This window comes from Tasmannia lanceolata, unplaced genomic scaffold, assembly GCF_043159265.1.
Source record: "Tasmannia lanceolata isolate RefF3 unplaced genomic scaffold, GAP_Taslan_0.1 ptg000006l, whole genome shotgun sequence".
Taxonomy (NCBI): domain Eukaryota; kingdom Viridiplantae; phylum Streptophyta; class Magnoliopsida; order Canellales; family Winteraceae; genus Tasmannia; species Tasmannia lanceolata.
Window position 1 is genome coordinate 19,675,238 of NW_027518683.1, and position 27,970 is coordinate 19,703,207.

A 27,970-nucleotide genomic window follows, 5' to 3' on the forward strand; every position below is an offset into this window, starting at 1 on the left:
TATTCCAGCTCCAATCTATTGACAAGACTTCAAAAGCCTTAGCAGTTCAAATGTAGAACAGTGACACTGAACTTTATGAGTTAAAAGAACAGATTTCAAAAGCTATGGTAGTTCAAATGTAAAACAGTAACATTGAACATGTGTGTTCAGACAAATTCAACCTCTTCTGAGATTCTGAAGCACATATGAGAAACAGAAACTTACGAATGCAACTACAGCTTGTACGCCTACTTAGATTTCATCATTGTACGAGTACTTAGATTTCACCATCCCATAGTTCTTCGACGCTTTTGTAAGGACCAAGTTCATGAATAAGAAACTGACCTTCAATTAGCCTTCTCTGCATCATTAGATAACATAGAAAGATTATTAGATGTCTTGAAGAGAGCAGATACAGAAGCGCCTTACCTACATTCCACTGTAAGTATTGTATTCATATATACCTAATAACTAATTTCAACAGCCAACCCAGATTTAAATCAACTGGATAACAAGCCAAGGAAATCAAATTTATCGGCATTCGACAATGATAAGCAGTCTAAGAAAGAAAAATATTTATATTGGGTTAGAAGTAAAGGGTTGATGTTGAAGAAACGATACACTTACCTGTTTGATTTCTGAGAACTTCGCAAATAAGTCATCAGGGATGGACCAATCAAATATATCAAAATTTTCCTTTATTCTTGCTTCATTTGTGCTTTTAGGCACAACACTCTGGCCCATTTGAAGGCCCCAACGAAGAGCAACTTGTCCCGGTGTCTTTCCCAATTTCTCTGCAACCATATCCAGAACAGGATTGCTAAGGACATCGCTCTTGATCCATATTGTGCCTGGAGAACCTAATGGGGAATAAGCCTACAAAAAACCCATTACATGAATCATAACACATATGCAACCATTCAAATATAAATCATAAATTGACATGAAATAGAAAATCAGCAACCTAATGATTTGAAAACTTACAGTTAAGTGAATTCCCTTAGATTGACAGAATTCGCGGAGTTTGCTCTGATTCCAAACAGGGTGGGATTCCACCTGGTTGATAGCAGGAGGCACACGTGCAACTTTAAGCAAATCCTCCAATTTCTTTGAAGAAAAATTGCTCACACCAATGGCGTGAGCCTTGCCAGAATCATAAATTTTCTCCATTTCTCTCCATGTAGCAGGTATGTCAAGTGCAGCAAAGCAGTCAGGGGTGAAGCCAGGTATATCCTTTTTCTTTGCTAAGGGCCAATGGACCTTTAGGGATTTAGCAGCAAAGTTAGTTACTGTGGAATAACATTACTTAACTGTAATTTCCATAAAACCAAAGATCTAAAAACTAAATACTAAGGGCCCGTTTGGATGCTGAGAAGATTTTGATTTGGATTTCTCAAATTTGGCAGCCCTTTTTGCATTGTAATTTGGATCGGATCAAATTCTTGGATTTCTAATTCAGCAGCTGACAGTGAAAAAAAATCAGATTTCTAAATTTGCTGTGGAAATAAGAAATTGAAAATCCACAGATCTGGCAGTTTCCTTCACCCTCTTTGCTCCTCAACCTCTCCCCTCCACTAGGAAGTACCCCCTTCCTTCTCTGTCTCCCTCAACATGAGCTGTTGGTATAGTTATAGTATGCTCTAGGTAAATGTCGGTACACCAGAACCATGTTCCACGGTACTTAGAGATTGAGCATCACAATTTTTAATTGTTAAAAGAATAAGATTATATGATGAATGAGCATATTTTTCTATTGAAGACCATGATCAGGCAGCAAAAGTAAATGTGGATGCCACTTGCTCACCTATCCAGACCATTTATTTCCTAGCACTTGCTATGGATGGGCCCTGGGGCAAAATTCACCCCCATTGGGTGATTCTAACCCTCCAATTTGCAGCACTAGATGGAAGGTGAGAAAATAAAAAAGCAACTGTCTGTATTCATCAAGGAAGCGTCTACAAATTGGAGGCTTAGAATGATCAAATGGGAGTGGATGTCCGCGGGGCAGAGCATTGGGCTAGGGAGTAGGGATGCCAAAGGGATTTTGCAAGTCATTGGGGGGGCTGTGGCCACCCCCACGCTATATGTGCCTCCGCCCCTGGATGTCCGTGCATGGCCTATCCAGAGCAAGGCCTAGCAGATTAATGGTTTGGGTCATTGAACCACTGGCCAGACTTGTAGTTTTATCCGTTCATATTTTCCGTGGAACAATATTTCAATCCATCATATAAACCAAAGAACACTGTAAAACTGAAAGACACTAGAGGATGCCAAATAATGACTATAATCAATCAATATATATAATGAGAAAACGGTTTCTACACACTAGCTTAAACTACAGTGGAGGCCCACATTGTTTGGGTGATCCAAACCATTCATTTGATTGACCCTCACATAGATAGGGTGTCCACAAAAAATCAGCTCCATAGGATCATCCTAACCCTTCGAACCGTGGAGGCAAAAAATGGACAGATTTGTGAGGGTTTATACGTCCATTTTACCTCCACAAATCGTAGGGTTGGGATGATCCTATCGGACTGATTTTTTGTGGACACCCTATCTATGTGAGGGCCAATCAAATGAATGGTTTGGATCACCCAAACAATATGCCCTCCACTGTATTTTAAGCTAGTGTGTAGATAACTTATCTACACTTGTGTGTAGAAACCGTTTTCTCATATATAATAACCTAGAGCATACTATAACTATACTACAAAGTGTAAAGGATAAACCTATAAGCATAATAAACACAATTAACTAAAAATAATCTGCCAAGTACACAATTTAACATTGAAACAAAAACATATGAGGTACAGGTCTACGTAGTCAAGCTGCAGATCTTGCAAAGTTATATCCAATACCACAGACACATCTTCAGGATAATTACACCTGCAAAATTAGATTTTCGTTGTTTATATAGAAGAAAATGGATGGATCTATAAAAAAAAAATTAATCCAAACGGTGAACAACATACTCCTAGTGCCGATCTAATGTTTTACTACTCAAACAAAGAAGTAAAACCAACCAGATTTTGGAGGTAATCCACAAATCCTCACGTTTCACTACACCATCTTCAAACAGCTTCTTCAAAGCCATACCAATCTACTATTAAAGCAAAAACAAGATTAAATGAAGGAAAACTGTGAAATGAAGCAGATAACTCAATCAACTCACAGCATCTTTTTTCGCAAATAAAAGTGACCAAAGTCTCCGGAAGAGATCAAACAAATTCATGCATCACATATGCACACGCAACCACGCTAGACATACTTTTGTTTTCCAAACTATGACAAGTATAATGCCCCCATAAAGAGGGAGAAGGGATGTTGAGGTTCTCAAGGAAGGTTAGGCAGGATTGACATAACTTAATGTTTTAAAAAGGAATACTAAAAGGTACACGAGTAAGAAAATTATATAGAGATGATCTTCGATCTTTCTTAAAGAATACGCAAATAATTTCATCATGTTAGTCAGGATGCAAAGCCTAAGATCAGTTCACTGGTGAGAGGATGGACAGGACACCAGTCGCAATTGTTTTGCTATTGTAGTCGAGCTAAACTAAGTAGTTTCATTCTTTTTTTAATTTTATGTTTATCTTAGTACGAACAGCTTGGCCATTTCCTTTGTTTTTTTCTAAAATTTTATAAACATAAATAATGAACTACTCAAATCACTGTAGTTAATTACCTCTTTCTCATTTTATAAACATCAAATGGATGCTTTGGATGTTGGATGCCTAAACTATCCTAACCGTCCAATCGTCTAGGGCCCATATTGAATTATAATATGAGGAGCCCTAAAGAAAATACAAAAAAGGAAGTTTCTTTTACACTTTCCTAAGCATTTATTGGACCTTTCCTTTTGCTTACGCAATCCGTATTTAGTCCGGCAAGCTTATTCAGAGTTTGAAAAAAGGGCAGCCTAGAGGGTCCGTCTCTCCATTGCAGGGTCTAGGGAGGGTTAAATGTACCCAGCCTTACCCCTGCTTTGGCAGAGAGGCTGTTTTCGTGACTCGAATCGGTGACCACCAGGTCACAATGGAGCAACCTTAATGTTGTGCCAAGGCTCGCCCTCTAAGCTTATTTAGAGTTCTTCCAAATAAATCTAAACCGTTGATTTTGTAATCCTTTATCACACACATGAGATACACATTCGAAATTGGGACTGAGATCATGTGTGCTCTTGATTTCATTTACACCCACCATTATGCCCCCTTTGTTGTAGGACCCAAAAAAGCAGCTTTTTACCATTGATAGTAAAAGTGACTTTCTGCGTGGCCCCTCTCTCTTATTACTAGTGCAATTCCTTTTCTAAGACCTCGTCACTGTTCTTAGCTCTCTCCTCGCCCTTGAATACGTGATCTGTCAAAAAAAAAGAAAAAAAAGAAATTTTTTTTGCTCAGTCTTCCTTCATCGCTGAGAATTTCTAGGGTTTTAAAATAACCTAGGTCAGATTTTGATTCTGTCAAAGGATCTGAATCTTTAGATATTGATTAGAACGCTGTAAAAAAATTGGTCTTCTTTCCTATTCAAAATCAGTATTTGAATTGGGGAAAAAGGGCAAGAGATTGGGATGATTAGGGTTTGAAATCTAATTGTTCTTCTTAGGGCTTTCCGTTTTGAGGAAAGGCCCTTGGAAGGAGAGGAAATGAAGAGCTTGATTGGAGGGCCTGGTACGGTCACAGGGCTTCTTCTAAGGATAGGGCAGTGTATTTTCGCAGCGGCTTCGATCGGGGCCATGGTTTCTTCTTCTGGATTTTCTAATTACTCCGCTTTCTGGTATTAATCTTTCTGATTACCTTTTTTTTTGTTATCTGTTTAGGTTTCTTGATTTTTGTTTGGAGAAATTGAGTATCCTTGTCCTAATTGTTATTATCTAACTGTAATTACTACTTTGTTTTAAGGTTTTATGATATCAAAATAGAAAATAAAGAAGAAGAAGAATAATAGAGTAGGACAAAATGGAGAAAAAATGAGATAATTTGAGGAAACTCAACCTCTAAAAGCACTAGATGTGAGTATTGCTTGCTGAATAGTCATACAGCATCTACATGTTATAGAAATTAGCAGCATTAAGGGTGAAAAGGGCTTCTCATCTTAGACACAAGATGATTTTTGTACCTCTCTAATAAGCTGCCAAGACGAATGTTATCTTATGGTTATCTGACCATAAGGAAGAGGTGTATCATTCTTATGAAATCCAGTTCCTCAAATATAGTGTACTGTGAACAAGGAATACTTGCTGAGCAACATTACAAAGATGAGATGAAGCAAGACATAGGTTAACGGCATGGGGGGAAATGCTTATAATTTTCAACTTGACTTAAAGAGTAGCGGGGCGGGTCGGGGCGGGTCGGGGACAACTCCATCCCCTTCCCCTTCCCCTCAATCCCCTTCCCCTTCCCCTTCCCCTTTCAAATCGGGGAATCCCCTCCCCAAACGGGGCGGGGCGGGGCGGATCCCCGCTTTTTCGGGTGAAATTGCCAGCCCTACGCGTGACTGCACTTGAGGTATATTTGTTCGTTAGAAATATAAGAGTTCAAAGCTTTAGTAGTTTAAATTTAAAACAACGACATTGAAAATGTGTTCAAAATAAGACTTCAAAAGCTGTAGGAGTTCAAATGTAAAACAGTGAACTAGAACATGTGTGTTCACAAAACTTCAACCTCTTCTGAGACACTAAGCACGTATGAGAAACCGAAACTTATGAAAGGGAACACCAGATTGGACGCCTGCTTAGATTTCACCATCCCAAAGTTCTTCTATGCTTTTGTAAGGACCAAGTTCATGAACAAGAAACTGACCATCGAATAGCCTTCTCTGCATCATTATAACATAAAATGAGTATTAGATGTCTTGAAGGCAGCAACTGCGAAAGCTCCTCGCATACATTCCATTGTAAGTATTGAATCCATATATATTTAGTAACTGATTTCTAAGGAAGAAAATCAACCAGATAACAAGACAATGAAATCAAATTAATAGGTAATGATAAGCAGTCTAAGGAAGAAAAATATTTATGTTGGGTTAGAAGGAAAGGATTAATGTTGAAGAAAAGATACACTTGCCTGTTTGATTTCAGAGAACTTCGCAAATATGTCATTAGGGATAGACCAATCAAAAACATCAAAATTTTCCTTCATCCTCGCTTCATTTGTGCTCTTAGGCACTACACTCTGACCCATTTGAAGGCCCCAATGAATAGCAACTTGTCCCGGTGTCTTTCCCAGTTTCTCTGCAACCATATTCAGAACAGGGTTGCTAAGGACATCACTCTTGATCCAATTTCTGCCTGGAGAACCTAGTGGGGAATAAGCCTACAAAAAAACCCATTACATCAATCATAACATGCATGCAATTATTCAAGTACAAATCATAAATTGATATGAAATAGAAAATGAGCAATCTAATGATTTGAAAACTCACAGTCAGGTGAATTCCCTTCGATTGACAGAATTCGCGGAGTTTGCTCTGCTGCCAACCAGGGTGGCATTCCACCTGGTCGACAGCAGGAGGCACACGTGCAACTTTCAGCAAATCCTCCACTTTCTTGGAAGAAAAATTGCTCACACCAATGGTGCGAGCCTTTCTAGAATCATAAAGTTTCTCCATTTCTCTCCATGTAGCGGGTATGTCAAGTGGACCAAAGCACTCAGGGTTGAAGCCAGGCATATCCTTTTTCTTCGCAAAGGGCCCATGGATCTTTAGGGATCCAGCAGCTAGTTAGTTACAGCGGAATAACATGACTTAACTGTAATTTCCATAAAACTAAAGTAAACTAAATACTAATTAGAATTTTAGAAATAAAGACTAATATATATATATATATATATATATATATATATATATATATAGAGAGAGAGAGAGAGAGAGAGAGAGAAGAGTTCATATCCTCACTCCCTTGTTTCAATAATGGCACTCCAATCTGCACACTTTCTAATTACTTTTAAAGAGTGGTGTATTTCCTAAGATGCTCTCAATAGCCAATCTGAAAAGTGGTAAATAAAGTGTGGAGTGCCATTGTCAAACAGGGAGCTCGGATGTCATTTAAAATCATGGCTGTGATGATATATTGCTTGGATCTAATTTCAAGCTTAAAGGCCCGTCTTGCCATCCGTCAATTCATGAATAGTGCAATCCTGAAATCATAACATTCACATATTGGGGCTACGGGCATGTTTTGCCAATGAGGAAAACACTAGAGGTAATGCCAACTGACATGGATTTCTTCCACAATTTACAGATGACATTATTAGTGTGAGAAATTGCTGTCATCTTCTTCACAAATGAAACAATTCACGAACTGTACAAGACTCGAAACATACCCCAGAACTTCAATAGTAAAACATAGGAGTGAAACATATAACCCATAGTAAACCTTATGGAGTAAATGTTGGGGTACCAAAACCATGTTCCACAGTACTTAGGGATTGAGCATCACAACCTTCAAATCATGGTTGTGCTTCAAATTTCACACTACAATTTTTTATAATTATAAGCATAAGATTATGTGATGAATGCCTTTCCAAAAAATATATATTATATGATGAATGTGCATATTTTTCCAAGGAAAAATATGAGCTGGCAAAAGTACAAGTGGGCACCACTTACTCAATTATACAAACAATTTATTTCATAGGACTTGCTATGGATGTGCCAAGAGGCAAAATCCACCCCCATTGGAGGATTCTAACCCTCCAATTTGGAAGGTGAGATAATAATAAAGCAATGGTATGTATTCATCAAGAAAGCCTTTACCAATTAGAGGCTTAGAATGATCAAATGTGAGTGGATGTTCGTGCATGGCCTACACAGAGCCTAACAGATTAATAGTTTGGGTTAATGAACCAGTGGCCAGACTTGTAGTTTTACCCGTTCATATTTTCCGTGGAAAAATATGTGCATCCATCATATAAACCAGAGAACCCCGTAACACCAAAAGATAATAACCTAGAGCATACGATAATTATACTACAAAGTGTAAAGGATAAACCTATAAGTATAATAAACACAATTAACTAAGATATGATCTGCCAAGTACACAATTTAACATTGAAACAAGAAGAACATACAAGGTACAGGTCTACGTAGTCAAGCTGCAGCGCTTGCAAAGTTATATCGAATAACACAGGCACATCTTCAGGATGACTACACCTGCAAAATTCACTTTTCGTTGTTTATATAGAAGAAAATGGATGGATATGTAAAAAAAAAAATCCAACATGTGACCAGCACACTCCAAGTGCCTCGAATGTTTTAGTACTCGGACAAAGAAGTAAAACCAACCAGAGCTTGGAGGTAATCCACAAATCCTCGCGCTTCACTACACCACCTTCAAACAGCTTATTCAAAGCCATACCAATCTACAATTACAGCAAAAACTAGATTAAATGAAGGAAAACTGTGAGATGAAGCAGATACCTTAATCAACGCACCACACGTCTTTTCTCAAATAAGTGACCAAGTCTCTGGATGAGTTCAAACAAATTCATGCATCACATATGCACACAGAACCACACTAGACATACTATAGTTTTCCAAACTATGACAGGCATAATGTTCCCATAATGTGAGAGCAGGCATTGGAGAGCAGGGATGTGGAGGTTCTCAATGAAGCTTAGGCAGGATTGATATAAAAAAAAAAAAAAAAAGGCGGCCCAGTGCACGAGGCTCCTGCCATTGCAGGGTCTGGGGAAGGCTAGATGTACGCAGCCTTACCCCTGCTTTGCTGCGAGGCTGTTTCCGTTACTCGAACCCGCGACCATCAGGTCACAATGGAGCAACCTTACCATTGAGCCAAGGCTCACCCTGCTTAGGCAGGATTGACATAATGATAAAAAGGAATACTATTTTTTTTTTTAAAAGGAATACTAAAAGGTACAAAAGTAAGAAAATCATATAGAGATCATCTTTGATCTTTCTTAAAAGAACAGTAGATTTCATTTCATCATGTTCGGTTCATTGGTGAGAGGATGGACAGGACATTGTTTGTAACTGTTTTCCTATTGTAGTGAAGCTAAACCAAGTGGTTTTATTTTTTTTATTTTATGTTTGTCTTGGTCATAGTTGTCAAACTGTTGAGACGTACAAGTCAACTCCCGAGTTGAGTCGAGTCGCTGAGCTTCGAAGGCGAGTCGCCTAGGTTACTCGTAGATTGTCAAACTCTTACGAGTCGTACGAGTCAACTCTCGAATCGAGTCGATGGGCTTTCGAGGCAAGTCGCATGGGCGACTCGCCTATGTTGAAAACTCATCCGAGTCGTTTGGTGACTTGAACGAGTCATTGGGAGTCAACTTGAAAAATAAGCCTCTTAAGAGTCGAGTCGAGTCGCGTTGCTAGGCCTGGGCATTCTTGTTTTGATGGTTGAAAGCTTGGAAGTTGGAACTTAGAACTTAATTACTTTTGTGCATTCAAGATACAAGCATATAGTTATTTATATTTTTGGCTATTAGATTATATTTTTTTACATGCTTCATCTTTTGATATATAATTATATTTTTTTCAACTAAATTTTTGTTCCTGTCAAAAACTCTTACGAGTCACAAGTCGGGCCGGGTCATAAAATTAAGAAATTGAGTCATGGGCCTTTTAAAAAAAATTCTAAAAGAAAAAAAAAATGAACTAGCCAAATCACTGCAGTTACCTCTTTTTCATTTCCATATATTGGAGCACAATCGATATGCCTGTAGCCAGCCTGCATTGACATGTAAGTAGAGTGGGTTAGAGTCTTCATTTTCAAAATATGTGCCACTTTGATTTGGGTCAAGAACAAGCATAGAAAAGTGATATTATCATTTCAAATTAAGAATAGATCTTTGAAGTCTGCCAAAACATACCAGACAAAGGCAGATGTTTTCATGATTTTGTTTATTTTCAAATGGATGTTTTCGTGATTTTATAGCCACAAGAAAGGCAAAAGTTTCATAATATCCAACTTGCCAAAAAGTGATCCAGTGTGTCCTTTGTAAATCTTATTGTTTCTTACTAGGTTGTCAATCCTTCACATCTTCTGGTCCGTTTTTCATACTTTTTCACATAATATAAGCCAAAACCACATAAATCATCACAAAGACAGCAAACAACATCGCAACGAATCACAAATCATGAAGGTTGTAACGGACTTCCACAGTTGACGAACTGAGTATTCTTAGTGTTGGGGGTAAAAACGGGAACTCAAGATATGCCTACACATGTCCCAATCAGGAGGAATAGAAGATATGAGTAACACCATGAACTAGGCTCCAGAAGCCGGCCCTCAACAGGAAGACTAGAACCAAGTGACTACAGCTTGAGTCCCCGTCATGCACTTCTCGCCGAGCGGGAGCCCTCTGGGCGCATGGCATCACCTCCCCAAGAACGACCTTGTCATGTCACCATCCCGCACTGCCATTTCCAGTGGTCGTATCAAATCCCCCGTACAAGAACCTGTAATCTGACAAGCGCCAAGCTGTCATCATCTGGAGCAGCACTCAGCAGCCATGTGCCGCATCACCTTCCAGGATCGTACACGCATGGCCTGTAACACCAGCATCTCAAGCGATATACACGGTGCCACGTCACCATAACATCGCGCCTAGGGACTCGGAACCTCCATTATAAGGGAACCCCCACTCAAAGGTCAAGCATCACTTGACACTCCAAATGGACTCTCCAATATCACTTCACCTTCCGGAACTCAGCAAGGAGAACTCCTTCCCTCTCTCTGGAACACAACCCCAGGTGCAAGTGTTCACTCTCCATCCGTGGTGATCTCTCTCTCTCTCTCTCTCTCTCTCTCTCTCTCTCTCTCCAGTTCAACTCGCCTTTCCTGATGCCTCTGTCTGACTTGAGTGTCGAAGGGACCCGGAGTTCCGACTTCGGGTGGTCCCTAACCTTTTGTCTATGAGCGCAGGTCACAAGTCGAGCCCTGCCATTCGAAAGGCTCGTTGTGATCTCTCGCCTCTCTCTCTCTCCGGTTCAACTCTCCTTTCCTGATGCCTCTGTCTGACTTGAGTGTCGAAGGGTTCCCCTGGAGTTCCGACTCCGGGTGGTCCCTAACCTTTCATCTATGCCCTGCCATTCAGAAGGCGGACCTATCAAGCACGGATTCGGGCACCATCGATTGGTGCTCTCATTGAGAGTTGTCCCTTTTGTGAAGTAAAGAGGAGGGCCATTAACATTGAACACGCCACCACTACCTCAGAGAGCAAAGATGGCTAGTGACTGTCACCATGAGCATGATCTCCCCTTTAAGGTGGAGATAACTGGCGTACCGATTCTGAAAAATCTTCAGTTACCGCTATTTGCTCCTTATGACAGTTCTACAGATTTGAGGGAATACATGGATGCATTCGCGGCCATCATGTTTCACGAGGCCGAGGAAGACGTCGTCATGTGCCGGGTCTTTCCTTCCACCTTGGAAGGGGTGGCGCGAGTTTGATCCATCACGCTCCCGGCAAAATCCACCAAGTTATTTTAAACAGCTCGGTGAGCAAATGGACGCCTTCTTTGATGCTACTCGTGGATACTGGGGACCTCCATCCTCCCTAGCCACCCTTAAGCAACAAAAGGGTGAGTCCCTAAAGAGCTATCTCCACCAATAAAATACAAGGACCTTTGGATACTGAAATGGCAACATTTGCCTTCCAAGGAGGCCTGAAACCTTCTTCACCACTTCTACAATCCTTACAAAGGAAACCCAATTGAAATATGAATGATTTGGCTGCTCAGGTAAACACCTTTGTCAGTTATGAGGAATGTGCGTCCGCGACGCTCGTCCCGAGCAAGGTTTTAAATCTCGGTTCCGGTCATCAGCGAAACCGAAACGTTTCGGTTTCGGTACGAAATTTCGGACGAAATCTTGTAAAAATTTCACCGAAATTTCCGAAACGTTTCACCGAAATTTTGTACTACACCGAAACGTTTCACCAAAATTTCCTTCGGCCGAAATTTCCGAAACGTTTCGGCGAAGTTTGGTACTTTTCCGACTCACTGTGAATTTCGTTTCGTTTTCCACCGAAATCGAAATATTTCGGCCGAAACGTTTCCATGGTCCTGAGTCGAGGAAGAGCCTAGCGAGATCACCCTCCCGGCAACACAGGTGATATAATGTCGACCCATTTCGGAGGGTAGCCAAGCAGGCCGGCTTGCTGAGAAAGACCAACCCCCATCTACGTCAGAGACCCCAAGCCGAGGTGTGGAGAGAACGCCCCACATAAAACTTCGCTAGAGACCATGTAGTAGCATATATCCCGGGAGGCTATAAAGAGCAACTGTGGTCCGAAGGCAAGAGGGTTGACAAGAGCAAATTCTGCCACTTACACTGGGTTACAACCACGGCACCGAAAATTGTCGCTTCTTTAAGTACCACATCGAGGAGCTCATTCAACATGGATTCCTCCGTGAATACATCGCGGACTAACCTCCTTATTAGTATGCGGCTCTTACTGCGCTTACCTGAGCGACCCAATGTGCGGGGCTCCAGCTCGACCGTCGCTGCCGGAGGCACCCTCGTCCTACGAAGTTGACCTGGGGACGGATCATAGTACACATCAAAGAGGCGCCATCCCTGTGCCTCCTTTGGCAATTGCATCATCTCCGCGTCAAGGGGGCCTCAACACGCGCTCAACGCGTAGCCTCCTTGCTAGAAAAGTCGATCCCTTTGGTGGTTGCATTCTCTCCACGTCGGGAGGGCCCCAACTCTCACCCAAAGAGTAGCCTCCTCGCTTGATTAATCGATCCATTTGGTGGTTGAATCCTCTCCGCATCGAGAGGGCCTCAACACGAGCTCAACGCGTAGCCTCCTTGACGGAAAAGTTGATCCCTTTGATGGTTGCATTCTCTTCACATCAGGAGGGCCTCAACACACGCTCAACATGATGCCACCTCACCGGATGAGTCGATCCCTTTGACGATTGCATCCTCTCTACGTCGAGTGGGCCTCAACAAGCGCTCAACGCGCAGCCGCCTCGCCTGATGAGTCGATCCCTTTGGCAATTGAATCCTCTCCGCGTTGGGAGGGCATCAACACAAGCTCAGTGTGTAGTCTCCTGCCGGATGAGTTGACCTGTTGGCGGTTGCATCCTCTCCGCGTCTAGAGGGCCTCAACATGCACACAACGCGTAACATCCTCGCTAGATGTGTCGATCCCCTTGACGATTGCATCCTCTCCGTGTCAAGAGGGCCTCAACACGTGCTCAATGCGTCGCCTCCTCGCCGGACAAGTCGGTCTTCTTACCGGTTACATCCTCTCCCTGACAAAGCGGGCTTCAAATCGTCTTGCTGGCTTAACCAACGACATCCTCATGGCCTAGACAAGCGCAATATCTTGCGGGCTAGACGAGTGCTCCAACCTCACTGTCTAGTCGAGCACAATATCTGGCGGACTAGTCAAGTGCTTCGTGGACTTCTCGAATGGACAGCCTCGCGACCTAGTCGAGTGCTCTAACCACGCTATCTAGTCGAGCGCAATATCTAGCGGACTAGTCAAGCGCTTTGAGGACTTCTCCAAGGGATAGCTCTGCGGCCTAGACGAGCACAATATCTCGCAGGCTAGATGAGTGCTCCAGCCTCGTAGTCTAGTCAAGTGCTCCAGCCTCGCAGTCTAGTCGAGTGCAATATCTCGCGAACTAGTGAGACACTTCATGGACTTCTCCAAGGGACAGCCTCGCGGGGTAGTTCAGCGCAATATCTCGCGGGCTAGACAAGTGCTCTAGCATCGCGGTCTAGTCGAGCGCAACATCTCGTGAACTAGTCGAGCGCTTCATGGACTTCTCCAAAGGACAGCCTCGCGGCCTAGTCAAGTACAATATCTCGCGGACTAGACGAGTAATCCAGCCTCACAGCCTAGATAAGCCCTATATCTTGTGGGTTAGACAAGTGTTCTAGCCTCACGGTCTAGTCGAGGGCAATATCGCGCGGACTAGTCAAGTGCTTCGAAGATTTCTTGAGCTGGATCATCCCGCGTAATAGCCATACATCATCAACACCACTCCTAAGTGCAAGCTCTGCAACCTAGATGCAAACATCCTCACCTACCCGGAACACTCCAAAGGGCTGGTACCCGGAGATCCTAAGGGATTGGCTTAGAAATGATGAATGCCCAGCAAACAGTGATTCACCACAAACGGAAACTCACACTCCAAAAACGCCTTGGCTCTAGCTAGCTCTCACATCCTCATTAAGTTGACCGGTCATGCTACCCTTGCCTTGTCATCTTAAGAGTATTGACACTCGGGGGTACATGCTTCGACAGGCAAAACAAGCAAGCCAAGCGCGAAACAACAGCATAGAAATGCAACATGCAAAAAGAAAACTTTATACATTCTTTCAAGATTTTACAAGTATGGCTCTTCGCCGTTACATACAGAGAAAAGAAACACCACAGTCGAGGCGTGAGGCGCGGAAGTACACTGAAATAGAGAAACAGAACAATGAAACATGTGCTAAAGACCTCTGTCGTTGCGATGCGAGCATCCCACTGCTAGCACTTCCGGTTCCACCATTCCATCCTCTTTGCTCCGTCTTCGCCTTCCTCTACCGGGTCCCTTGCCGAAGGATTTTTACAATCCTGGACATGCGAGGATGACACCCCCGCCCTAACTCCCCAAACCACTGGTGGTAGCATCAGATATACTACCCTCAGAGGTGGATCCACAAGGGGGCACCGTGAATTCCAATCGTGTGTTGACCTCACGGTCGAGACACAAGACGACTCTCCAACACGGTCAAAACACAAGGTGAACGACAATTGCAAACCAGGGACGATGGCCCCCAAACACAAATATGAGTTCTTGGAACTCCATCTCCGTCCCACCCTTACCAACATGATTGTTGGGCGCAAAAGAGAAAACCCCACTCATAGGGGAGGAAAAAGTTGAAGGGTTACACATTGCACTGGCTCACCAAAAATCCACGCAAGAAGGCTCCTTTTATAAACTACTCCACACCGTTTAAAGTGTGACTGACCGCATTCACGGTGGGGGTTGCGACCTTTCGGATTCACGGCCATGATCACGCCATGGGAATCCCCCTATCATTTCTCCATAACATCAACATGGATGTGCCATTCCCAGTGATATAAAGCGCCAACTCCCACGCACGATCATCTCCGCATGCAACTGCTTCATCCTACATCGGAATCGAGCGGGAGCAATAATTGTGCCGCCTCGATTCATGATCTCTCTTTTACTGATCGACTGAAACCAAAGCATTTTCCCTCATCAAACAAGACCATCTTACCCTCTGAAGCAATATGATTGCCCCACAGATATCTACACTACTTCTCCGTCTCGTACCGACTAGAAGAAGTGGGGGACCTATATGTTGGGGGTAAAAAGGGGAACTCGAGATATGCATACGTGTATCCCAATCGGAAGGAATAGATGATATGAGTAACACCGTGAACTAGGCCCCGGGAGCCGGTTCTCGATAGGAAGACCTAGGACTGAGTGACTCCGGCCCAAGTCCCCGTAACACCGTGAACTAGGCCCCGGCAGCCGGTTCTCGATAGGAAGACCCAGGACTGAGTGACTCTGGCCCGAGTCCCCGTAACACCGTGAACTAGGCCCCAGCAGCCGGTTCTCAATAGGAAGACCCAGGACTGAGTGACTCCGGCCGAGTCCCCGTCCTCCAGTTCTTGCCGAGTGGAAGCCCTCCGGGCACATGGCATCACCTCCCCAAGAACCACCTTGTCATGCAAGATCCCTCCAGGCACATAGTATCATCTCTAGTGATCGTATCAGATCCCGCCTCCACCATACAAGATCCTATAATCTGCCAACCGCCAAGCTGTCATCATATGAAGTGACACTCAGCAGCCATATGTCGCATCACCTTCTAGGACCGTACACGTATGGTTTGTAATGCCGCCATCTCCAGCGAAATACATAGGACTGTCAATCGGGCCGAGCTTGGGCGGGCCTGAGGTGCTCAAGCTCAGCCCATGTCTATACAACGGACTACGAGCCGAGTTCGGGCTTGACTAAATTAGAAAATTTGCTTGCCCAAACTCCACAACGGGCTTCGAGCCGAGTTCGGGCTTGCCCATCACCTCTTATTTTCTGCACGAGAAAAGACTATAAGGCAAGCACAGTGTAAGGAGACCAGGTACCAGCTCAAAGACAAGTTAACAACCAAAAACCTATTGAACATTCCATCCAAAAAAAACCTGTTGAACGTATTCATGTTTAAGTGTTGAACTAGAAAACCATGTAATATCATAAAGAGTAACAGAGAGTGTTTAAGTACCTATTTAATTAATATCTACTGTTATTTTTAAGGGCATAAAAAATCCAAAATAATTATATAGTAAATATATTATCGGGCCCGGGCCTATAACGGGCCGGACAACCCTTGATCAAGCTCAGCCTAAATTAGAGTTCGGGGTTCAACTTTTGACCAAGCTTGGTTTGGCTGGTTTTCATTTTAATTATGGGCGGGCTTTTAGCGGGCTTCGAGCTTGCCCATCCCGATTGCCAGTCCTAGATATACATGGTGCCACGTCACCGTAACATCATGCCTAGGAACTCGGAACCCCCATTACAAAGGGAACCCCCCACTCAAAGGTCAGGCATCACGAGACACTCCAAAGGGACTCTCCAAGATCCCTTCACCTTCCAGAACTCAGCAGGGAGAACTCTCCCCCCACCCCCTCTGGTTCAACTCTCCTTTCCTTACGCCTCGGTCTGACTTGAGTGTCGAAGGGTTCTCCTGGTGTTCCAACTCCGGGTGGTCCTTCACCTTTTGCCCGTGAGCGCGGGTCACAAGCCGAGCCCCGACAGAAGGTGGACTTATCATGCCCCATTCCCGCTCGAGCACGGATTCTGGCGCCATCACTTAGGAAATGAGTAATCAGAAGCAAATCCCACTCTAAATCAGTGAAGATCACAACCACATAATCTCGAATATTCAAATAAATGCCTACAGAGCACATCAGATTGAAAATCAAAGCACGTTAGATTTAAAAACAGAGAATATCGCATTTCTTCAACTATCGGTTGCAGATAGTAGAGCTTCTGCAACTCAATCATAGAGGAAAATCATACATTCAAGTAAAAATCAAAATGAATTTTTTTTTAAAAAAAAAAAAGAGAGAAAGAAAGCAAAGAAAATAAGAAAGGCTATGAGATTGAGGATACGAAAACTACCTTGACGGCGGCGATTACAGCATCTCCGATGACGGTCGGAGGTGCCTGCGAGGTCCCTAAACCGACGGATGGAATTCTCGCTCCGTTGTTCAACTCGAAATATCGAATTTCCTCCCCCATTTTCGATCTCGACACCCCCTAACTGCAGAATACAAAGAAAATTTCACGCTTGCCCTAATAAAAGAAGAGGAAGCATAGATTTCAACAGCAACAGTATATAACAAAGAAAAAATGACCACGCAGGAAAAGAGTGAAAAGGAATCGAAGACTTGGAGAGGGGGAGAAGAGATAATTTTATCTGCGAGTCGCTCTCCACGATTCGGGGAAGTGGGCCCTCTACACAGCCCCGTCACCAGAAAGATATCTTGAGGAACAATTAAGCAGAAAAATCACTTTTAAGGGTAAAACGCATATTTGGGTCCTACAAGGGATGAAGGGAACATGAGGCAGCCTACATGGTTTTCATCCCAACACAAATAAACATCCATGTGCACAATAAATGAATAAATAAAATCAATGGATACAAAGATTTTTAAAATCCCGAATTTCCTCAAAATTCTGGATAGCTGACTATCTGATTTCTCGCCCCTCTTTTCGTGGAAGGAGAGAGTAGGAGATCATCCCGTGTTTCTAGGTTTTAGAAATTTCAAGTTGGGGGGGAGAGATTTCTATAACTTGGATTTCTTACTTAGTATCAAAGAAAATAATTGATATCCAAGATTTTAAAAAAGCAGATCGTCCGTCATTTTCTTATTTGTCGCCCCTCTTTTACAATGCTTCCAAAATAAAAACCTGGATTCTAAAATTCACGTATCCAAACGGCCGTGTAAAAGAGGGTTCATGATCAAGCTGCTGCATGCTGCCCTAATAGCGTTTCTTGGATTTGAAGCAAGAAATTCAGGGTTTAAAAATCTTCCTGCATCCTAAGATTTCTAAAACCTGCAAATATGGGAAGATCTGTTACTCTGTTGCTGACGGAAAGAAAGGCGAGAAGTCAAAAATGAGTCAAAAATGACGGCTGGTCCATTTCTTCTCTTGTCTCTTAGCTACAATTCTGAAGAAATCCCGGATTCTAAAATCCGCGTATCCAAACGGCACCTAAAGGTTTGTGTGTTTAGCGGAGATTTTCCTTTCTGTTTGGTTGCCGGTTTTTTTTTTTTTTTTTTTTCCTGGGATTTATGTGGGAGAAAAAAAATCCAAAGAGATTAGTGGGGGAAAAAAAGTCCTAGAAGTATCCCGGTAAAATAAAAAGCCCATGTTTGGTTGACCGGACTACGGGGGGACAGCTTTGTTTGGTTGTTTGAACTGTTGGGAAGAAAGAAAAAAAATCTTCTCAAGCTTATTTTTGGTTCCTGGGAGTATTTTTTTTCCTTCCTGGGGTTTCGTGCGGGGTTATTTTCGTTCCTGGGATTATTTTGGGCCCACCAACCAAACGTGAGGAAATCCTACAAAAGTCCCAAGAATAAAAAAAATCCCCGCGGCGAAAGTCGTGTTAAGCAAACCAATCAATGGGAAAAGGTTATTTTTTTACCAATAAAAAAAAGGTTATTTTCTATGCGCGGGGGTAATAACCGAATTATAGCCGTCGAGTACGGAAATTTTTTACAACTTAAAATTTTGAAAAGGAGAAACCAAAGAAGGGAATGCAACAACTTGAGATTAACGCCACAAGTGAGCATGCAAGGCTTATCGTGGGCCGGACCTCTACAAATCAGTGTATTAGAAAAACATAGCGCTAGATGTTATATTTCAATTAAATCTTAATGAGGAAAATGATCTTACCTCTAGCCATAATGATTAGATTCATGGTGTTTCACGATTGTCATGATCCATCCGTTGAAAATGCTCTATTCCTACAATGATCAATCTTCTGATCTAGGCAATCTCTTATGCAAGGGTCAATGGAATCACATTTCTTATCTCGTTGCCAATCTCGGCTCGGCTCGGGCTCGGGCTCGGGCTCGGGCTCGAACCAGGCTCGGCTCGGTCAGGCTCGGCCAGGCTCGCGAGCCTTACCGAGCTCAGGTTATATTAAGTTCACACCCCTCATCTTCCCTGGACAGCCCTATATAGTGTCATTTGACTACTTTTTTTTACACTATGGGGGTGGTCCAAGTAACAAATGGGGTTTCAAAAATGAAGTGACATAATTTGCCTCCCCCTTTCAGTCCCTGGATAACCCTTTAGTGTATATATTAATATATATATATATATATATATATATATATATATATATATATATATATATATATTTAAATATGTTAAATTCTTAACGAGCCTTAACGAGCCGAGCCGAGCTCGAGCCAAAATTGACACCCTTACAAATCAATGACTATTCAGATAAAATCCTCTAATTCGTTTAGGGCACGTTTGGATGTGGAAAAAGATTTTCGGTGGAAAATATTCTTCCTTAGAAAGATTTTTTATTGTTTTTATTGGAAATTTTTTCTAGGGAAATGTTATCAACACTACTGTATTTTGATGAGGGCACTCTCATTTTATTAAAAGTACGATATAGTCCACACCATAGGATGATCCAAACCGTCCACACCACAGCCTAAATAGGTTGTGCCCCCAAAATTATTTCCATAGGTTGATCATAACCCTACGATCTATAGAGGTTTAGGATCAACCCTCTAACATTCAGATCGGAAGCGTAGGATCAAGCTATGGAAATGATTTTTTGGGCACAACCTATTTCAGCTGTGACCCATCTAGTGGACGGTTTGGATCATCCTATGGTGCGGGCCATACCGTACTTTTAATAAAGTGAGGAGTGTCCTCATCAAAATACAGTAGTGCTGAAAACATTTCCCTTTTTCTATTGTTTGTTTCTCATCATTAAATTTTCAAAAATTTTAAGGGATAACTACTAAAAACTCCCTAGATTAAAACATATCTATCAATAATCCCCTCAAATTTTTCATAATTACGAGTGATACAATTTTGACTTTTGAGCTAAAAATAGCTTTTTATTATTTATTTTACCCATTATACCCTTCATTATATTACCTTAGAAATCCCTAAAATCTCTCCACCACTAAAGCAAAATTAAATCCTTTGAAAATCTCTCTCTCTCTCTCTCTCTCTCTCTTACTTATAAAGGCAAGATGGCGATATGGTGTAAGCTCGAAAAGACCATTATTATTCAAAAAAAAAGAAAAAGAAAATAGTACTGCGTACCACTACCCTTGGATGATCCAAACCGTCCATTTGATGGGCACACCATAGTATGATCTAACCGTCCATTTGATGGGCACACCGTTGTATGATCCAAACCATCCATTTGATGAGCCACAACTTAAATGGATCGTGGCCCAAAAATCACTTCCATAGGATGATCCCAACCATCAGATCTATAGCAGTTTCCATAATATGCAGTTCCTCAATAGATCAGAGGGTTGGGATTATCTTATGTAAGTGATTTTTGGGCCACATCCTATTTACATCGTTGCCTTTCAAATGGATGGTTGGATCATAGAACAGTGTGCCCATCAAATGAATGGTTGGATCATACTACGGTGGGCCCATCAAATGGACGGTTCGCATCATCCCACAGTGTGACACGTACAATACTTTTTGAAAAATAATAGACTATACGGGCTTACACCATATAAAATCTTGCAAGAGATGTTGCCTTCGTAAGCGAGATTTTTAGGCTGTCAAATGAGAGATTTTAGAGATTTCTAAGTATCTAGAACTAGGGGTAAAATGGATGAAAGAAAAAAATTTAACTGACTATACTCCTTATGCAAGTCATTTTCTGTAACTTTTTAAAGTCAGTTGAGAAAATAAATTCAGTTGCAGTTAATGACATGGATCCAATCAGGGGCCCTTTTCTGGCTCATTATGTAGGGCGGCCTTGGCTCTATCAATCATCATAAAACAAAAAGTTAAAATGGCTGGTTTCGGGAGTATATTCCAGCTCCAATCTATTGACAAGACTTCAAAAGCCTTGGTAGTTCAAATGTAGAACAGTGACACTGAACTTTATGAGTTAAAAGAACAGATTTCAAAAGCTATGGTAGTTCAAATGTAAAACAGTAACATTGAACATGTGTGTTCAGACAAATTCAACCTCTTCTGAGATTCTGAAGCACATATGAGAAACAGAAACTTACGAATGCAACTACAGCTTGTACGCCTACTTAGATTTCATCATTGTACGCGTACTTAGATTTCACCATCCCATAGTTCTTCGACGCTTTTGTAAGGACCAAGTTCATGAATAAGAAACTGACCTTCAATTAGCCTTCTCTGCATCATTAGATAACATAGAAAGATTATTAGATGTCTTGAAGAGAGCAGATACAGAAGCGCCTTACCTACATTCCACTGTAAGTATTGTATTCATATATACCTAATAACTAATTTCAACAGCCAACCCAGATTTAAATCAACTGGATAACAAGCCAAGGAAATCAAATTTATCGGCATTCGACAATGATAAGCAGTCTAAGAAAGAAAAATATTTATACTGGGTTAGAAGTAAAGGGTTGATGTTGAAGAAACGATACACTTACCTGTTTGATTTCTGAGAACTTCGCAAATAAGTCATCAGGGATGGACCAATCAAATATATCAAAATTTTCCTTTATTCTTGCTTCATTTGTGCTCTTAGGCACAACACTCTGGCCCATTTGAAGGCCCCAACGAAGAGCAACTTGTCCCAGTGTCTTTCCCAATTTCTCTGCAACCATATCCAGAACAGGATTGCTAAGGACATCGCTCTTGATCCATATTGTGCCTGGAGAACCTAATGGGGAATAAGCCTACAAAAAACCCATTACATGAATCATAACACATATGCAACCATTCAAATATAAATCATAAATTGACATGAAATAGAAAATCAGCAACCAAATGATTTGAAAACTTACAGTTAAGTGAATTCCCTTAGATTGACAGAATTCGCGGAGTTTGCTCTGATTCCAAACAGGGTGGGATTCCACCTGGTTGATAGCAGGAGGCACACGTGCAACTTTAAGCAAATCCTCCAATTTCTTTGAAGAAAAATTGCTCACACCAATGGCGTGAGCCTTGCCAGAATCATAAATTTTCTCCATTTCTCTCCATGTAGCAGGTATGTCAAGTGCAGTAAAGCAGTCAGGGGTGAAGCCAGGTATATCCTTTTTCTTTGCTAAGGGCCAATGGACCTTTAGGGATTTAGCAGCAAAGTTAGTTACAGTGGAATAACATTACTTAACTGTAATTTCCATAAAACCAAAGATCTAAAAACTAAATACTAAGGGCCCGTTTGGATGCTGAGAAGATTTTGATTTGGATTTCTCAAATTTGGCAGCCCTTTTTGCATTGTAATTTGGATCGGATCAAATTCTTGGATTTCTAATTCAGCAGCTGACAGTGAAAAAAAATCAGATTTCTAAATTTGCTGTGGAAATAAGAAATTGAAAATCCATAGATCTGGCAGTTTCCTTCACCCTCTTTGCTCCTCAACCTCTCCCCTCCACTAGGAAGTACCCCCTTCCTTCTCTGTCTCCCTCAACATGAGCTGTTGGTATAGTTAGAGTATGCTCTAGGTAAATGTTGGTACACCAGAACCATGTTCCACGGTACTTAGAGATTGAGCATCACAATTTTTAATTGTTAAAAGAATAAGATTATATGATGAATGAGCATATTTTTCTATTGAAGACCATGAGCAGGCAGCAAAAGTAAATGTGGATGCCACTTGCTCACCTATCCAGACCATTTATTTCCTAGCACTTGCTATGGATGGGCCCTGGGGCAAAATTCACCCCCATTGGGTGATTCTAACCCTCCAATTTGCAGCACTAGATGGAAGGTGAGAAAATAAAAAAGCAACGGTCTGTATTCATCAAGGAAGCGTCTACAAATTGGAGGCTTAGAATGTTCTAATGGGAGTGGATGTCCGCGGGGCAGAGCATTGGGCTAGGGAGTAGGGATGGCAAAGGGATTTTGAAAGTCATTGGGGGCTGCGGCCACCTCCACGCTATATGTGCTTCCGCCCCTGGATGTCCGTGCATGGCAGACTTGTAGTTTTATCCGTTCATATTTTCCGTGGAAAAATATGTGCATCCATCATATAAACCAAAGAACACTAGAGAATGCCAAATAATGACTATAATCAATCAATATATATATAAAATGAGAAAATGGTTTCTATACACTAGCTTAAAATACAGTGGAGGGCATATTGTTTGGGTGATCCAAACCATTCATTTGATTGGCCCTCACATAGATAGGGTGTCCACAAAAAATCAGCTCCATAGGATCATCCTAACCCTTCGAACCGTGGAGGCAAAAAATTGACAGATTTGTGAAGGTTTATACACGTCCATTTTACCTCCACAAATCGTAGGGTTGGGATGATCCTATGGAGCTGATTTTTTGTGGACACCCTATCTATGTGAGGGCCAATCAAATGAATGGTTTGGATCACCCAAACAATATGCCCTCCACTGTATTTTAAGCTAGTGTGTAGATAACTTATCTACACTAGTGTGTAGAACCCGTTTTCTCATATATAATAACCTAGATCATACTATAACTATACTACAAAGTGTAAAGGATAAACCTATAAGCATAATAAACACAATTAACTAAAAATGATCTGCCAAGTACACAATTTAACATTGAAACAAGAACATACGAGGTACAGGTCTACGTAGTCAAGCTGCAGATCTTGCAAAGTTATCTCCAATACCACAGGCACATCTTCAGGATAATTACACCAGCAAAATTAGATTTTCGTTGTTTATATAGAAGAAAATGGATGGATCTATAAAAAAAAAATTAATCCAAACGGTGACCAACATACTCCAAGTGCCTCTAATGTTTTACAACTCAAACAAAGAAGTAAAACCAACCAGATTTTGGAGGTAATCCACAAATCCTCACGTTTCACTACACCATCTTCAAACAGCTTCTTCAAAGCCATACCAATCTACGATTAAAGCAAAAACAAGATTAAATGAAGGAAAACTGTGAGATGAAGCAGATAACTCAATCAACTCACAGCATCTTTTTTCGCAAATAAAAGTGACCAAAGTCTCTGGAAGAGATCAAACAAATTCATGCATCACATATGCACACGCAACCACGCTAGACATACTTTAGTTTTCCAAACTATGACAAGTATAATACCCCCATAAAGAGGGAGAAGGGATGTTGAGGTTCTCAAGGAAGGTTAGGCAGGATTGACATAACTTAATGTTTTAAAAATGAATACTAAAAGGTACACGAGTAAGAAAATTATATAGAGATGATCTTCGTTCTTTCTTAAAGAATACGTATATAATTTCATCGTGTTAGTCAGGATGCAAAGCCTAAGATCAGTTCACTGGTCTGGTCGCAATTGTTTTGCTATTGTAGTCGAGCTAAACTAAGTAGTTTCATTCTTTTTTTAATTTTATGTTTATCTTAGTATGAACAGCTTGGACATCTCCATTGTTTTTTTCTTAAATTTTATAAACATAAATAATGAACTACTCAAATCACTGTAGTTAATTACCTCTTTCTCATTTTCATATACTCGAGCACAATCGATATGCCTGTAGCCAGCCTGCATTGACGTGTAAGTAGAGTAAGTTAGAGTCTTAATTTTCAAAATAAGCACCACTTTGATTTGGGTCAAGAACAAGCAAAAAATAGTGATATTATCCATTCAAATTAAGAATAGAGCTTTGAAGTCTGTCAAAAAATACCAGAGGCAGAAAAAAAACAGTATGTCATGATCAAGGGACCATAATTATTTCATGTTAAAGATCATGGCCAAGCAGATATTCACAGAACTTGCAATTCAATCTATTTTTGTGCTTAGGTAACTCCATATAATGTTAGACATAGCAATTGTATAACATGTTTACTGTAATGCATTGTGACAGTAATAAAGTCCAAGAATGATTGACTACACATAGTAGTTATTGTTAGATATAAGTAAAACATAATGACCTTCCTGCATTGTACCGTTAATAAAGTGTAAGAATGTTTGATTACATACAGTAGTAACTCACTTCATCTAAAAGGGAAAAAAATTGTAAAACAACAATTAACAGAGATAAGAGAAACATAAAGCACATGGTTAGAAGATATGCTGATGGCCCTTTCCAAAACTCCAATCCAACTACATCAAATGGCAGCAAATTATTGTGGCTGAAAATATTAAAAAAAGTAGTCACACTCAGCCAGAACGAGAATATGGTGCATATCTAATGATCAAGTGAAGAGGTGCAAGCACATTTAATTTGGTAGGCTTTCTCCCCTTAGAGGTCATTTTTATCACGATTCATATGAAAAGAAGCATTTCACCCATTCCGGACGAAAATAAACGGGATTTATAACTTACGCTTTCAACAGTTCAAAACTGGGGGGGAGGGGAACTCAGCATGGGCCTAGATATCAGTCATCACCTCTTGGTGGATGTAAACTCCCAAAGATAGCTCAAGAATACCATGGATCTCTAAATGTAAAAGCCACATCAATTCAAGAATAAGCATGTTGTTCGTCAAAACATGGCTCTAATGAACTCAAGAGTGCATATGGACGTCTCCCTAGATGTTGAATTTTGTTACAGAATGTAGTAGCAAAAACAGGGGTAAGTTATGCTACATGTTGGCTTGTCATTTGTATGTATTTAAGCACACAGATTGTGCAAATTTGAATGTAATGGGCGTATATGTGCCACAAGCCTAAGGCAACATAGGCAATATAGGCAACTGGTGTGAGTTCCCTTTGATTTGTACTACGGCTCTCCACACTCCGCAATTGCGGGAGCCTCGTGTACTGGGCCACCCTTTTCTAGTGTGACAGCAAAACCTCTTATCAATAACAGATGGTTGCATCTAGGAAATTAATATTCTTAGGAAATGAATCATAAGAGCAAATCCCACTCAAAATTAGTGGAGATCACATACATGTATAAAAATGAATATCTGCTAGAATTTTGAGCCATGGCTAAATCACTTATAACAACTGAAGTGTTTTCATGATTTTGTTTATTTTTTAATGAATTTTTTTGTAATTTTGTAGCCCTACGGAAGGCAAACTTTTTCGAATATCCAACTTGTCAAAAAGCGATCTATTTTATTCCTTGTAAATCTTATAATTTCGTACTATGTTGACAATCTTTCACATCTTCTTGTCCATTTTTCGCACTCGTTCACATAATCCTATATACCTAAATAGCAAATCCTAGAAATATCTTTCTATAGCAACCAGAGTATATATAAAATATGTAAGACCTTACACAATATAATCGATAACCATATAAATCATCACAAAGACATCGAACATCATTAGCATGAAACACAAATTATGAAGGTTGTAACATGACGGCCGCAGTCCATGAACTAAGTATTCTTAGGAAATAAGTAATCAAAAGCGAATCCCACTTTAAATCAGAGAAGATCACAATAACATAAAGTCAAATATTGAAATAAAAGAATACAGAGCACATCAGATTCAAAATCAAAGCACGTTAGATTTAAAACCAGAGCGTATCAAATTTCTTGCAGATTATAAAGCTTCTATGTTATGTGCTTAATTGGCCGTAACACAAATGAAAATAGAAAAGATAGAAAAAGAGAAGGGAAGGGTTGTATCGAAGCAACAAGACCTCCAAATGGTTCAATTTGAGAGAAACCATGACTCTCCTGAAACACTAGTTTCCTTTTTGCTGTAAAATTCTTTTTCTCTTTTACATTGAAATACTACTACCCAAATACAAGCAAAAGGTAGTTCCACATCGCATGCATATCTACCCACTTAAAAGACACATCACCAATAATTAACCCCCACAAGCCTAAACTACATAACGATAACCACATAATAACAACACGAACTACCCCGTTTACACCACAATAACATGCACGTATCATTCTATAACTCAATCTTCAACCAAATTAAACTGTAAAAAAAAGATAAAAATCGAAACAGAAATGAGATCATAGAAGAAAATAATACCAACTGCAGAAATGAAAAGCTTGTAGCATTCAATTAAACATCAAAACGAATTAAAAAAGAAAAAGAAAAGAAAGAAGGAAAACTCGAAAATGGAAAAGGTGATGAGACTGAGAACGCGAAAACTACCTTGACGGCGGCAATGATAACGTCTCCGACAACTCCCGGTGGTGCCTGCCACGTCCCTAAACCCACCGATGGGATTCTCGCTCCGTTGTTCAACTCGAAAAAACGAAACTCCTCCCCCATTTTCTATCTCAAGCCCCCCTAACTGCACAAGAAAAAAGAAAGTTACAACAGCAATAGTATTCAACTTAGAGAGAAGAAAAATCAGCACCCAACTATGAACTGTGTATATGCATGCCTTTGAAACGGAATCGAAGCTTCGTGTAACGACTAACAACACCAGTGTCTTTTATCAGTGTGGAGTGGTTGTGTTCCAGTTCAAAAAATCATATCACGTAAACATGGCATAAGTGGGTCTTATGTATAAGGGAAGTCCTATTTTATAAGGGGAAAATAAAATCAAATTCATAGGTTTTCTAATTACCTATGGCATAAAAAATGGGAAATGATATCACCACTGCAATGTTTTAATAGATGTGCGGAAGTATCTTGTCCTTTAGTATTATTTAGAGAGCTGTCAAAGCTCTTACAAGCTAATTAAAAAAGAAAAGACAAGGCTATGATCGTGCTTCTATTAAAACAAAACATTGTAGTGCTGATATCGTTTCCCTTCAAACACGGCACTATTGATTGCTACCTTCATGTCGGCCAGACCAGTAGGCTCAAAAGTCCAACATGTGGGCCACACAAGATAGTGCTAGTGTTTGAAAATTTTCAGCCACGGGATTTGGCAGGCAATTTCGCAGAAAGCCATTTCGCGGCTTACTTTGGCAGGAGAGAACCGATAATTTTCAGAA

General features: G+C 40.9%; 3 protein-coding genes across 4 annotated transcripts; all 3 read right to left on the reverse strand.

The window, feature by feature from the left end:
- On the reverse strand, window positions 1–3,076 carry LOC143878800 (NADPH-dependent aldo-keto reductase, chloroplastic-like). The gene is made up of 6 exons (XM_077381032.1): window positions 3,006–3,076; window positions 2,794–2,868; window positions 2,680–2,689; window positions 964–1,239; window positions 607–855; window positions 1–340 (listed from the first exon to the last, which is right to left on the reverse strand). Exons 1-6 carry the CDS (start codon window positions 3,074–3,076, stop codon window positions 257–259), a joined length of 765 nt encoding a protein of 254 aa, XP_077237147.1. The 3' UTR covers window positions 1–256.
- A 2,399-nt stretch (window positions 3,077–5,475) lies between these two features.
- LOC143880032 (aldo-keto reductase family 4 member C10-like) lies at window positions 5,476–17,358 on the reverse strand. Of its 2 annotated transcripts, none has more exons than XM_077382793.1 (7): window positions 17,106–17,358; window positions 9,623–9,673; window positions 8,266–8,342; window positions 8,052–8,133; window positions 6,406–6,660; window positions 6,048–6,296; window positions 5,476–5,799 (listed from the first exon to the last, which is right to left on the reverse strand). In XM_077382793.1, exons 1-7 carry the CDS (start codon window positions 17,223–17,225, stop codon window positions 5,716–5,718), a joined length of 918 nt encoding a protein of 305 aa, XP_077238908.1. In that variant the 5' UTR covers window positions 17,226–17,358; the 3' UTR covers window positions 5,476–5,715. The 2 variants fall into 2 exon arrangements, with proteins under 2 accessions (XP_077238908.1, XP_077238906.1); XM_077382791.1 differs by having other exon boundaries at window positions 6,406–6,681; window positions 17,106–17,353.
- Window positions 17,359–21,130: 3,772 nt separating this feature from the next.
- Window positions 21,131–27,545, reverse strand: LOC143880033 (NADPH-dependent aldo-keto reductase, chloroplastic-like). The gene is made up of 8 exons (XM_077382794.1): window positions 27,412–27,545; window positions 27,177–27,318; window positions 24,601–24,651; window positions 23,956–24,033; window positions 23,740–23,826; window positions 21,986–22,261; window positions 21,629–21,877; window positions 21,131–21,362 (listed from the first exon to the last, which is right to left on the reverse strand). The coding sequence occupies exons 2-8, from the start codon at window positions 27,294–27,296 to the stop codon at window positions 21,279–21,281; spliced, it is 945 nt and encodes a 314-aa protein (XP_077238909.1). The 5' UTR covers window positions 27,297–27,318; window positions 27,412–27,545; the 3' UTR covers window positions 21,131–21,278.
- Between the last annotated feature and the right edge of the window lie 425 nt (window positions 27,546–27,970).

What these genes read in the sequence shown, in the direction of transcription:
- LOC143878800 (XM_077381032.1), bottom strand. Translation starts at nt 3,076, where the DNA reads ATGGCTTTGAAGAAGCTGTTTGAAGATGGTGTAGTGAAACGTGAGGAT. An exon ending in TGGATTACCTCCAAAATCTG is followed by an intron (nt 2,869 to 3,005) that starts GTTGGTTTTACT and finishes CTAATTTTGCAG; the next exon opens with GTGTAATTATCCTGAAGATG. An exon ending in CTAAGGGAATTCACTTAACT is followed by an intron (nt 856 to 963) that starts GTAAGTTTTCAA and finishes GGTTTTTTGTAG; the next exon opens with GCTTATTCCCCATTAGGTTC.
- LOC143880032 (XM_077382791.1), bottom strand. Translation starts at nt 17,225, where the DNA reads ATGGGGGAGGAAATTCGATATTTCGAGTTGAACAACGGAGCGAGAATT. An exon ending in TATATGGAAATGAAAAAGAG is followed by an intron (nt 8,343 to 9,622) that starts GTAACTGCAGTG and finishes CTGTAATTGTAG; the next exon opens with ATTGGTATGGCTTTGAATAA. An exon ending in CGAAGGGAATTCACCTGACT is followed by an intron (nt 6,297 to 6,405) that starts GTGAGTTTTCAA and finishes GTTTTTTTGTAG; the next exon opens with GCTTATTCCCCACTAGGTTC.
- LOC143880033 (XM_077382794.1), bottom strand. Translation starts at nt 27,296, where the DNA reads ATGGGGGAGGAGTTTCGTTTTTTCGAGTTGAACAACGGAGCGAGAATC. An exon ending in GGATTACCTCCAAAATCTGG is followed by an intron (nt 23,827 to 23,955) that starts TTGGTTTTACTT and finishes AAAATCTAATTT; the next exon opens with TGCTGGTGTAATTATCCTGA. An exon ending in CTAAGGGAATTCACTTAACT is followed by an intron (nt 21,878 to 21,985) that starts GTAAGTTTTCAA and finishes GGTTTTTTGTAG; the next exon opens with GCTTATTCCCCATTAGGTTC.